Source organism: Plodia interpunctella, chromosome 11 (assembly GCF_027563975.2).
Source record: "Plodia interpunctella isolate USDA-ARS_2022_Savannah chromosome 11, ilPloInte3.2, whole genome shotgun sequence".
Taxonomy (NCBI): Eukaryota; Metazoa; Arthropoda; class Insecta; order Lepidoptera; family Pyralidae; genus Plodia; species Plodia interpunctella.
In genome coordinates this window covers 5,232,292-5,244,805 of record NC_071304.1, presented here as the reverse complement: position 1 = coordinate 5,244,805, position 12,514 = coordinate 5,232,292, and the positions used below count along the sequence as shown (strand labels likewise).

General features: G+C 34.8%; 2 protein-coding genes across 3 annotated transcripts in view; one reads left to right on the top strand and one right to left on the bottom strand.

Annotated features, from left to right (window-relative positions):
* Positions 1 to 3,702, top strand: part of LOC128673628 (zinc carboxypeptidase-like) — an 8,482-nt gene extending 4,780 nt beyond the window's left edge. The window contains exon 8 of the mRNA XM_053751600.2: positions 3,569 to 3,702. Coding sequence (XP_053607575.1) covers positions 3,569 to 3,677 — 109 coding nt within the window. The 3' untranslated portion in view covers positions 3,678 to 3,702. The remainder of the gene's footprint in view (positions 1 to 3,568) is intronic.
* LOC128673626 (uncharacterized protein) lies at positions 3,690 to 12,382 on the bottom strand. Of its 2 annotated transcripts, none has more exons than XM_053751598.2 (12): positions 11,944 to 12,382; positions 11,655 to 11,865; positions 11,424 to 11,547; positions 10,334 to 10,440; positions 9,510 to 9,707; positions 8,934 to 9,140; positions 8,232 to 8,692; positions 7,441 to 7,753; positions 6,865 to 7,101; positions 5,360 to 5,550; positions 4,521 to 4,656; positions 3,690 to 4,074 (listed from the first exon to the last, which is right to left on the bottom strand). In XM_053751598.2, exons 1-12 carry the CDS (start codon positions 12,150 to 12,152, stop codon positions 3,793 to 3,795), a joined length of 2,676 nt encoding a protein of 891 aa, XP_053607573.1. In that variant the 5' UTR covers positions 12,153 to 12,382; the 3' UTR covers positions 3,690 to 3,792. The 2 variants fall into 2 exon arrangements, with proteins under 2 accessions (XP_053607573.1, XP_053607574.1); XM_053751599.1 differs by lacking the exon at positions 3,690 to 4,074 and having other exon boundaries at positions 5,360 to 5,446; positions 5,503 to 5,550.
* Positions 12,383 to 12,514: the final 132 nt, after the last annotated feature.

The following is a 12,514-nucleotide window of genomic DNA, read 5'->3' as shown; positions in this document are numbered from 1 at the left end:
CACATCTCGTGAGAGTAAGAAAGAAACACATCTCGTGAGAGTGAAAGAAAGAAAGAAAGAAAGAAAGAAAGAAAGAAAGAAACACAGAAAGAAAGAAAGAAAGAAAACATTTATTTGCCAAAAACATGAGTACAAATGGTCAAAATGAATTAGACCTACACGTTTTACCGAATATAGGTATGCAAATATAATTAAATAAAGAGGAGCATGCTATCCACTACAAATCCAAAACAAACTATAATGAACTATAATGTACTATACTAGCCCTAAATTCTATCCGAGTCTATCATTAAAGAAATCATTTAAAGTATAATAACATTTATCAGTTAATAAAGACTTGAGGTGCTTTTTAAATAGATTTAAATTTAAGCTTTTATATTGATTTGGAATTTTGTTGTAAATTTTCGGTGCCATACATACTATGCTATTACCGAGTAAAGCAGTTTTTGATGGGTGCATGCATAATCGATAGATATCTCGATGATTCCTCAATACAACATCAGCTAGACGAGGGAATAAATGAGCATTGGTTTTCACAAATGTTGCTACCTCAAGTATGTAAAGTGACGGAAGTGTAAGAATTTTGTGTTCTTTAAAAAACGGCTGACAACTATCAGTGCTTTGGAGTCTAAACATTGCGCGAATACAGCGTTTTTGCATTTTAAAAGCTATATCCTTATCCGTCGAATTGCCCCAAAAAATTATTCCATATCTAAGTATTGATTCCACTAAACCATGATAAGCTGTAAGAAGCGCTTTTATGTTTAATTCATTTGAGAGTTTAAATAGTACAAACGCCGAACTACTAAGTCTTTTACTAAGACCATCTATATGGGGTTTCCAGTTTAATTTAGAATCTATAGTTAGCCCTAGAAATTTTGTTGAATCAACTTCTTTCAACACATGGCCTTGATATTCTATTTTATAATTTTCCGTATCAAGCGGTCTTTGACTAAAATGCATTATATTGGATTTGTCAAGATTTATCTTTAAATTATTATTATCAAGCCATTCAATTATGGATGTTAAAGTTGCATTAATATCTAATTGATAAATATTTACATCATTACATTTTATTGTTACCGTGCTATCGTCCGCAAATAAAGTCATATTATGTTTGGTAGTGTTTGGAAGATCGTTAATATATATTATGAAAAGAAGGGGCCCAAGCACACTACCTTGTGGAACACCATATAATACAGAACGTTCAGTTGATAAGTAATGTTGTTCCGATTGTGTTTTAGGATTGAATTTTGAAATTTCTGTTAACTGTTTACGATTAGATAAATATGATTTTATTAAATTTAACACATTACCCCTAATTCCGTACGCTTCTAACTTGTGTAATAGTATGTCATGTTGAACATAGTCAAAAGCTTGTGTCATATCACAATATATAGAGCATATGGGTTTTCTGATGTTAACTTCAGTTAATACAATTTTCAAAAAATCATAGATGGTCATATTTATATTTTTATTACGACGAAACCCCTTTTGTTCATTACACAAAATTTTTTTATCTTCAAAATAGACGTTTAATTGGTTGGAAAAATGTTTTTCATAAACCTTTGAAAATATAGAATTTAAAGCTATAGGTCGATAATATTGCATTAGTTCTTTGTTATTTTTTTTTAATAAAAGTTTAATTATGGTAGTTTTTAAGTCTTGAGGGAAAACACCAGCTTCTATACTAAGGTTTATTAAGTGACTAACATGATGACATATATGTTCATTTACAGCTTTGAGTATTTTGGTTGAAACACCATCTTACCCAACACTATCCGTATTTTTAAGTTCTTTTATAATTTTATAAACTTCCTCTGGTGAGCATGGCGCCATAAACATTGAATGTTGTCTATGGGTAATAGCAGATATGGTATTGGCTCGACTTCTTTTTTCTGGTTTGATTTTGTCAATGAAATAATTATTAAATGAATTAGCTATTTCCTCTGGATTTGTAATATAGTGATTATCAACTTTAATTCGACTTATTGTTTCTTTTGGTATGTTTAGTCTAGCTTGATTTATAATTTGCCATGTGGTTTTTGATTTGTTCTCGGACGTCATTATCTTATAATTATTTTGACTTAATTTTGTCAATTTAATAATTTTTTTAAACTGTTTCGTGTATCTTTTGTAATTTATTTTATTATTAAGAGTAGGCTTTGTTCTAAACTTCCACAAAAGACTTCTTTTCTTTTTACTACAATTTCTTAATCCTTTGGAAATCCAAGATTGTTTTCTATAGACATTGACTATAATCCGTTTTTTAGGAAAACATAAATCATAAAATAATATAAAAACTTCTGCAAAACTGTGATACGCAATATTGGGGTCCACCGTATTATATATTTCCGAAAAACTTAAGCGTTTTATACAGTCTATAAATTTATTAATATTTTCGACACTGTAATCTCGCACTGTTCTACGCCAAAACTTAAATCTTACAGTTTTTATAATAGGCAATTTAATAAGCTGAGCTGTGTGATCTGACAGACCGAAATCTAACACTTCCGTTATACAATTCTTTTTGAAATTATGAGCAAAATTATCAATACATGTCTGGCTTACTGGTCTAGTGACTTGTTTCAATGCTAATTTTAAATCATAACTATTTAATATACATTCAAATTCATTTTTTTCCTTAGTATTTTTCAGATTATCAATATTAAAGTCACCAGCAATTATTAATTGTTTTTGACTACATTTCGATATACCGTTTAAGACTTGTTCCAACTTTTGGAAAAAATCATATATATTTTTATAATCTGGCACCCTATATACACAAAGAATATTAAGTTTATAATCAATTAACTCAACCGCACAACACTCGAATGTACTAGGAACACAATATTTTTTAACATTTATTTCTCTCCACTTATGCTCTTTCTTCACTAAAATACACGCTCCTCCTCGTTTGGAATTATTTCTACTGTAACAAGCAGCTAAATTATAATTATGTAAGTTTAGGAAGGTCTCGTATCCAGTCTCCATGAAATGTTCAGTTATGCAAATGATGTCTACGTCTATTTTCTTATCAATGAGTTCTTGTAAAATAATGCAAAGCTCATCAGATTTATTTAATAACCTTGCAATGTTTTGATGATACTTAACTTAATTTCATTTTAGTTCCATGTGTATTTTTTATTTTAAGTAGGAATGTCGCATTTTTATATTGCAAAGCGAGAAATTCTTCGGCCTAATGCACCAAAATTTCATCACCGTACCGCATAAATGGAATGGAATTTTATTCCATTCTTTTTTATTTTTTTTTCATTGTGTTTGGGCTGCGGTGATAATCATCATGCGGTGATAATGCCATCAGGTGACCCGATTGCTGGTTTGCCGTAACAAGTCGCCTCAGAGCATGCTACTTTTTTCTACTTCAACGATCAGCAAAGATCAACATACTTAAAGAGAACTTTTACAAGGAAAGAGTAAAATCAGACAAGAAAGCACAATGGATTTCATCTACTTATTTCTTGAATCACTATTCAAATTTAATCCTTGTTAGTCCCATCTAACGGCTACAGTACCCAATATTAAATAAAGATAATGTAATTTCAGATGAGTACGTGAACCGAGCCATTTCAGCGGTCCTGGGGCTAGTGCGCGGCTGGCGCAGCAGCACCAAACAGAACACGCTCTCCTTCTTCGGCAGAGACGTGGAGTTCTAATCAAACACACACTTATTTCAACGTTTTAATATCTTTAGGCTTGACTCTAAAAATAAATAACAGACATATTTTTATAAAATGAGCAATGTACACTATTTACAAAATACATTATATATCAACTTTTCGTATTCAGGATGGACACGTCGATGTCCCAATTCTTTGCTAATAAACTAAGTGAATTTAACAATGTCTTTAGTTTTATACTCTTATCACTGAGATCCGTCACATGCATCAGGCTAAGGTCCAGAGAGACTCTGTGTAAATGTTGCAGTCTTTTGAAAAGTGCGTCTTTGAGCTCCTTGTGCTCACTCCGACGCCAGTATTTTAGATTTCGGCCGATCAATGTGGTCAAATGCTCCTTGATATCATATAAGCAAGTCTTTTTCTTGGCAACACCCTGAAAAATAAAACAAATTATGTAAGATTAGTGGCATCTACATTTCGTATTTCATTATATATTTTTAAGTAAAAGCGTGCTGGGGAAAAGGAATAAAGACTAAAGTGTCCCTCTCTTTCATCTGAGATTATTCCTGGTTTCTATGTGTCGGAGCCTAATGTCGGTCTACAAATTTGAAGGTTTATTACTTTACAAAATCATATGTAATTGTTGATAAAGGTTTCTTATTCAATAATAATAGTATAATATAAAATTTTAATTTGACAGACAAATTAACTGCTTGATAAATTTGCCTGAGGATATTTGTAAGTTAGCCCTATCCAAACTTACGTATGTCGCTTGTGACAGACGTTGACATATTGACATACCGCTATCTGTCCGATAGGTTACATTTAGGCTGATTCTTTCATCAGCAAACGGTGACATAAGCCTTACGAAATAATTACCTTGGCAGTGTGGCAGAGAGCGATGCGCACGCGCAGATGCGAGGGCGCGGCGAGCGCGCGCAGCGCCAGCGACACCAGCCCGCCGCCCGACACGCGCTCGTCCGCTGGGTACGAGCGGCTGCCCGCCTCGCCCTCACTGACAAACATCACAAGTATCATCATAATCTGTTTACTAGTTTTTGTCCATCCACAAAAACATTCGCACAATACAGAACCCTTTATTACATGTAAAGCAAAACATATGGTTACAAACTTGAAAATTTAATTATATGAGCTAAAGGCGGCCTTATCGCTGCGCTGGCTTCTGACAATTTCGTTGCAAAAGACCCCACCAAAAAATTTTTCATCTAACATGTTGCCAAGACGAGTGCACACAATTTGCACTGAAAAAAAGATAGATCATGATGATCTAATTTTTTTAAATGTCCTAATTCTACATACCCTAACTCTACAAGCTCTAACTCTACATTGTAGTGAATTGTACGGCTTAATGGTATAGAGTGCATTGCTAAGTCGCACTCCGTCGTTTTGACGTCCGTCGACAGACATTTATTTATTTATTTATCATCATCAGACATCGCAGAACAACGCAGAAATTGTATGGAGATTCGACGTGTCAAAACCAACGGAGCACGATTGAGCAACGATGTACATAGTACGACTTTGGTATTTATCCATCCTTATGATTGCTTATTAGTTGATTCGAAGTGAGAGAGTGAGCGCAGCTGACCGATCACAATGACAACGCAATGTGATTGGTTCGCTATGTCGCATTTCAAATCGACTCGACAATAAGAAGTGAAATGCAAACCAGCACTTCGCATATAGCTCACACTAACCGATGGGCGGGGAACACGAAGACGGCGGGGTATCTGTCAACAGTGTAGTGCCAGGGCAGGTCGTGCGCGCGGGCGTCGAGGCGCGCGGCCGCCACGCGCAGCGCGCACGCGCGCAGCAGCCGCGCGCCCGCCGCCAGCGCGCGCGACACGTGCGCCGGGCACGCGCCGCCGCACACCGCCACCAGCGTTATCTGAACACCACACCGACATCTCATTTATTCACAAGCACTTTTTAACGTCATATTCTAAACAAGTTTATTTGTTAGACAAATTAAAAAAAAACCCCGACTTTCAATATTCATTTCGCTACAACTTTTGAACGTCTGAACCGATTTTCATGAAACATGGCTAAGAACGCTCGGGATAAAATTATCTATGCCACAAAAAAACTAAACGAAAATCGCTTCATCCGTTTAGGAGCTATAAGTTTTACGTGTCTGTTTGTGGCATCGCAGCCACTATAATGTTAAACTTATAACACCCCTCTTTTTGCGTCGGGGGTTAATTAAATAATATTTACCAAAGCTACAAACTAACGGCATTTCGGAACGAACACTGCTGAGATGAAATGCCGAAAGAAACTCATTTGAACTATCATGCCAGAAGGGCTTATCCTATATATAATTATCTCTCACTAATATAGCAATGCAAGTCAGTCAATAAAGTACAAGGTCAAAAGGTCATTTTATTATTGTGATCGAGTGTTGGTGAAAAAATATAGATATATAATTGACCAGAGAAAACTAAACACGATGTACCCTTCAAGCTGTAGGTAACTAAATTTTAAGTACGGAGAAGAGAGAGGGATATTCACTCGAGCGGAGCCTCGGGCAAAAGCTAGTCATTTATATTTTATTGCAAATAATAATCTATATCTTAAGAATTATGTGATAATAGAGCCAGCTGCAATAAAGTTCAAACAGATAACATCAGTATCAGAATTTATTACAGCATTCCTTAGATAGATATAAATACATTTAATAGGTACGACGTCTTTTTACAAGTGGTGGGGTACACCATTTGTAAAAAAAATACACGTACGTGTATGAAACTAGCGGCCCGTCGGCTCCTCGGGTAAAAACGTAACAAATTATACACCTGAACCTTCCTCAGGAATGACACTGTCTATAGGAGAAAACCGCATGAAAATCTGTGCAGTAATGTGTATCGCAAACAGACAGACACACGCGGCAGAGGACTTTGTTTTATAATATGTAAGGATAATTTACCGGTCCAAATATGTGTTATTTATTGCAGATCATGCTTAGTATAGAAATAATAATGCATTCGAGGCTATGACGGACCGGGAATAGCGTAAAAATAAATCTTAAAATGTAGAAGATTTGATCGTGATTTCACAACTAGCCGCCTGCCAGCTAGCCGCTTGGCAGTTATATTGTTGCCTATCAGCTGCCAGATATCCTCCCCAGAAGTACATGGAGTGGTCTTATTCTAGGGCGGAACCACACGCAACGCAATATAATTTGAGAATAAACCCGACTCACCACTCCCTTCGTTCTGGCCATTTTCCTGAAACTACGCGTTGTTAGATCGATAATATGTATAGTGTCATTAGTGATCTCTATTTGGCCATTGTTGTCAGAACCGTAGTAATGCGTGTGCGCAGCGTCCACCACGTGCGTCCGTAAGGAACGTTTCAGATTCTTTCGCGTGAAGTTCAGAATAAACTCTCGGATCGATTTGGCACTGTACTCTTCTGAGAGGACGTATTGACTCTCGTGCTGAAATTTTATGTATGTTACTAGAATTAAAGTTTTTATTGTGTCACATAAAATTTATTTACCAACTATATATTTGATTTATTTGTTACTAGCAATCCATCCCGGTGTCGCTCGGGTAAAATCAAAATAAATTATACACCTAAACTTTCCTCAGGAATAACATTATCTATTGGGAAAAACCGCATGAAAATCAAAAAAAATTTCATTTCATTGCAATTTACACATTTTACCTTTAAAGTATGGTAAACTATTGTTAGCTTGAGACATATGCCTATATCAATGTATATAAATAATAGTAAGTCTTATAAAGAAACATCAAAATACACTTTCTTAACTTACTTTACTGTCTAGTATGACAACAGTGGTTTTGTCTTTCTTGTTTGAGACGTCGATACCAAGGGATTCAGCAAAATGATGGTTAGTAACACTGTCCACGGCGAGCATGTGTAGAGTGAAGTTGTTTTCACAAGATAAACCATTTATATCTGTTACGTTAATTTGGTCCTCTGCGTTTGGGACTTTGGCGGGTACTATGGGGGGACCAAACTCATAGGAAAACTTAGTTAACTTGCAGAAGTGTTTTACATTATCTTGAACCAAATTTTCAGGCGCCAAATGGTCTCCTTCAAATGGCAGCATTGTGGTTACTATTCTGTAAAAAAAATCGTTTTATTATAGGTATAAATATGGTTCTGAGAGTGTTTCGACCGCGCTGTCATTACGATCCGTCAATTTTCTTAAAGGAATTATTTCCAAAATCAATCATTTATAAAATTGACATTACCACAGTACAGATTATTTATTTTAAAGTTTCTAACATTAAGTAAAAACAAGATCTGGCAATATCCTACATAAAGAAAATTAGGAAAATCTCATCATCAACAATGAATGTGACCAGGATCAGGAGAATTTTCTATTTTATTATCTGCACATCGATTTTACTTTCGTATTTTCTCTTCTTATTTTATTGCTTTGAATAACGCTCTTTAGCAGGTAGGAAAATCTAATGAAAAAAATTAATCACTAGCTTCTACCCGCGGCTCCGCCCGCCTGAACGCACGGGACCGTTCTTTTTTCCAGGTTGATTTTCGCAATTATAATATTAATTAGAGTTATAAGAGAATACATACGATTCGTGATCCTCTTGTTTGCCCTGGTCAAGATTGAAATTATCTTCAAACAATAGGCACTTCTCGTAGTTGTCATAGAAGGCCCTTTCGGCTGGCAGTTCTCTGTTACATTCATGTAACAGGCCTAGAGAAGTCACCACTTGAGACTCGTCATCCGAACTATCCATAAATTTTGCTATAGCTAATCCCTTTTTCATAAAAAAATCGGCCGATTTATTCTTCTGATACTTTTGCGTAACATTTACCCATGGATACTTATTATTCTGCGAGACGATCTCCTTTTTGTAATAATGATTACGATTGATAATAGGTTTTTTGAATTTAAAGTCTTGGCAAAATTTTATGAAATTCTTTTGCTCATACATAAGTCTTTGCACTTGCTGCAATTTTAGAAGCTCTGTGGTCCATTGACTAGATTTATTGTTGTTGCAATTGTAGTACTCCATAGCGACTTCACGCAGCTGTAATTATAATAAGGGAAATGTTTATTTGCAGTGTTAGTTTAGCCGATACTGTTTCGGCTAAACCTAGGTGTAGCCCTTCTCAGAAACCTCTCTCCTCTACCGCACCTAGGTGGAACCAACTGAGACCGTCTCCACCTAGGTCTAGCCGCACTTCGGGGTATAGCCGTAACACATACACTTGTATTCAGTTGGATCAACAAAAGGCGAATCTTCCACTACATAGTTAAAGTAATCTTACCAAAGCATATGACGGCAATTGGTTATATAAAGGGTTCATTGGCGTAAAAAGTATTAATATTGGGTTCCCATCTACGTATCTCTCGAAACTGAATGCTTTTTTCCACATTGGTATGACCCTTGCGACGGGCTGCGTGAAATTCTCCAAAACCCAGTGAAGAAGTGACGATTCATTCCATGACTGATAAGCGCCACCAGATATGTATTCCTAAAAATATAAAATTCCAAAATATACCATGCACTGTGTTTGGCACAAAACAGGACAAAAATTACAAAATACAAAAATCTGAATGTATGAGTAAGGTTACAAAAACACTACTAAACATTGATTTGGATGAAATTTGGTACTCTGGTCGAGTAGACCTGAATAATATGTTGGGTACGAGAGCGCAGGTCCGGGGCTCAAGTATAAGTTGATAAGAATACATAATTATATACTAAAATATTCCATACTAAAATATAATATTACTACGGAGTATGGATATGTCCATGCATACCCTGTATTCTATATATAGTCATATGGATATCGAAAGTTTTCCTGTCACACTTTCAAAGTGTAAAATAATATTTAGTTTACCAGTGTATCATTCCACAGCATCAGCCGTGCATTTGGCACTGTCTCCACCCCGAGATCAAGAGCCAGCTCCTCGGATGTCACCACTGCAAAACATATTTCGCCAATAGTGTCAAACTCACGCGCCTTAATGGCGACTGTATACCAAATATTATAATACTTTGACGTATCTGCTAAGGGCGTAAATCCTACAGCTACAGCCTGAAATAAAAAAGGTACAGTGTTTTTAAAAAAAGTTGTTATTGCTTCTTACTACCTGCTACTGTAAAAATGTCCTTTTAATCTGTCGCCGGTTGACTTTAAGACATTGTAAGTACTATTAGTGGAACAATTTTTTTTGATAAGGCATTTATGACTTGTGATTTCAAAATAAAAATTGTTATAGAATAATATAACCAAAAGGCCTCTCTACATGTAGGTGTAGGTAGAATCATTTGCATATCATAATAGTATGCAAGAAAGTATACAAACATAATTGTTAAACAAGTGTTTATAACATATGTTTCTGTCTTGTAAATTATACACCATTATCATAATTGAGAAAAACAATAAATATTAATTGAAACAATGGACACAAAATTTGTTATTATTTCAACACATCATAACTGTATATTTTACGGGGCTGCGCCCCGGGACTTCCCTCCCGCAGGAGATTTCACTGAAACAAATCCAGTAGATTTTGTGAAAATAGAGGAGACGAAAAAGTAGGAAAGGGACCGTGGCTCCGACGCCCGACCACTGAAGTAGAAAACGGAAAAACGGAGAGATCCTCACTCACACATTTATAATATTAGTACAATTGTAGGATTACGGGTATTTGTACTTACATCACATATAGATAACAAGTTAACAAGATCTTCAGTAGAAGACACCCTTTCCAAGGGCTTAATGACTAACTCCAAAAAGTTGACAATACTGTGTGCATCCCTGGGACCTAGAAGAAAATAAACATGTAAATCACAAAAATGCTTCAAAATGTGACACTAAATAAATAAAAGAAAAACTTGTGTAAATAAGAAATATATTTTTGTTTTCTAATAGACAAACAACTTAACTACATGTTTTTGTAAACATTTTGACCATGTACTATATAATTCGTGTTATATAATAATAATATTAGGCGAAAAAAGATGTAATAAACAATAATGGTAAGCTGTTCTGGCATAATAGGGACAGATACTGTTTGATGAGTTCCTTTCAGCATTTCTTCTTCCGCCATTCTCGTAGTTCGTGTCGTTCCGAAATGCTAGTATTTTGTAGCTTTTTGGATAGACTTCCATACTATTTGCATGATTGATGATGTATGCATAATTCAAACATAGGCAGATCCTTTTTAATAGCTTTTATTTATTCAATAATCAATCCCCAAATGACTGTAATAGGGACTGAAAGTATATATGAAAATCGTGTTGACTGAGACCATCCATCATTTCTGGATAAATGCTTTGACTTTGGGAAATATTTTCAATTTCATCATAAAATGCTTAGTTATTTATAGTAATGCTTATTAATTTAATTCTAGATCTTGTTTTGTGTTGTAATCATCATTCATGATCATTACTCTTCATAAATCACTTAGTAATGTGTTTGCAATGTTAAGAAGAATTTACAACAATAACCAGAACTATTATTTATATATTAGTAAAAGTAATTATTATATTTTATAGGAATTTAAAGTGTGTAGTTGATTAACTAGTAGAATGTGTAAACTATGTATACTAAAAAACTTGCCACTTTGGCATGATGGCCATACATACATATGGCAGGCAGGTAAGATCCTTGAAATAAGGGACTTGGGACAATATGAGAACTAAAACGGAAACATACATTGTAACATACCATAGATAGGTAAAAAGTAATAAACAAAATGTATTATCATTGCATACGAACTATCATAAAAAATAAATAATATTATACCTTTGTAAAGAACACCTCGAGAATTTACTGTATATGCCATTAAGATTGGCCAAGATGGTATTTTGTTGTGATGCAATCTGCACTCACTGCCAGGATTCCAACAATTTATTGCAGCAAAATGGACCTGTGACATAACAGCAAATATTAAAATTGTTTACTTTATAAAAATGTACTATAAATGTGTATAATTACATACATATGTAATGTATTGAAATGTAGTAAAATACTTACTCTTTCACTTAATATTATAGCAGCTTTTTCAAACTCCCCTCGGACATGTTGGGACTCTGCATCCCAAGGTGCATAGTACATAACAAATGATATGTCAGCCTTATTGACTACAGCAAGTGCACTGCTCAGCTGACCTTTATACCAGTCACTCACTACAGAGTCTGAGTTGAAAAATCTCACTGCTTGTGGGTGTTTAGAAACTTTTGTAGGGCTGCAAAATAAAACATGAATAATAAGACCGAAACATAAAAAAGCGCGATAAATAATTAAAAACTATTTAATAAATTACGTGTTATGAAGGGCGCCGTATGTAGTCAGAGCAAGGGCTATACAGAAAACCATTTCCTTGATAAGCATGTTAAGGGTTATCTCTTTATTATTTTGTTGTTTAGAGTTTTGGGTATTTTCCGGCGAGTTTTGAACATCGCTAGAAACACTAGATATTCTTTGTAATGACGTGACTTGTACAATATCTTCAGTGTCCACCGTTGGAAACATTACACGTCATTCACAAACAACAGAAAAAGAAAGTCTGATCACCGATGGAATAACATTGCCTTTCTGTTTTAATATAAAGTGTGGATTGTGAATTAGCGGTTTGAAACTTAATATAATGAAGATTCATAATAAATCTTCAAAAATAATATAAAAATATAGTAAAAATATTTTGTGGAAATACGAAACGAAGCAAAGCAATCGCAAGGTTTATTATTGTGTCAAAATTGTCAAATCGAAGTAGGTAACATTGACATTTGACAGATTATTAAAATTGAAACCATAGACTTTTTAGTTTAGTTTATCCATATAGAAAGGCAAAGGGATCTAAGCCCATACAAGGCAACAACCAGCAGGCGGCAGGA

Coding starts and splice junctions, on each gene's coding strand:
- LOC128673626 (XM_053751598.2), bottom strand. CDS start 12,152: ATGTTTCCAACGGTGGACACTGAAGATATTGTACAAGTCACGTCATTA. Junction 10,441..11,423: donor TCGAGGTGTTCTTTACAAAG/GTATAATATTAT, acceptor ATTTTCTTCTAG/GTCCCAGGGATGCACACAGT. Junction 4,657..5,359: donor TTCGTGTTCCCCGCCCATCG/GTTAGTGTGAGC, acceptor GATGTTTGTCAG/TGAGGGCGAGGCGGGCAGCC.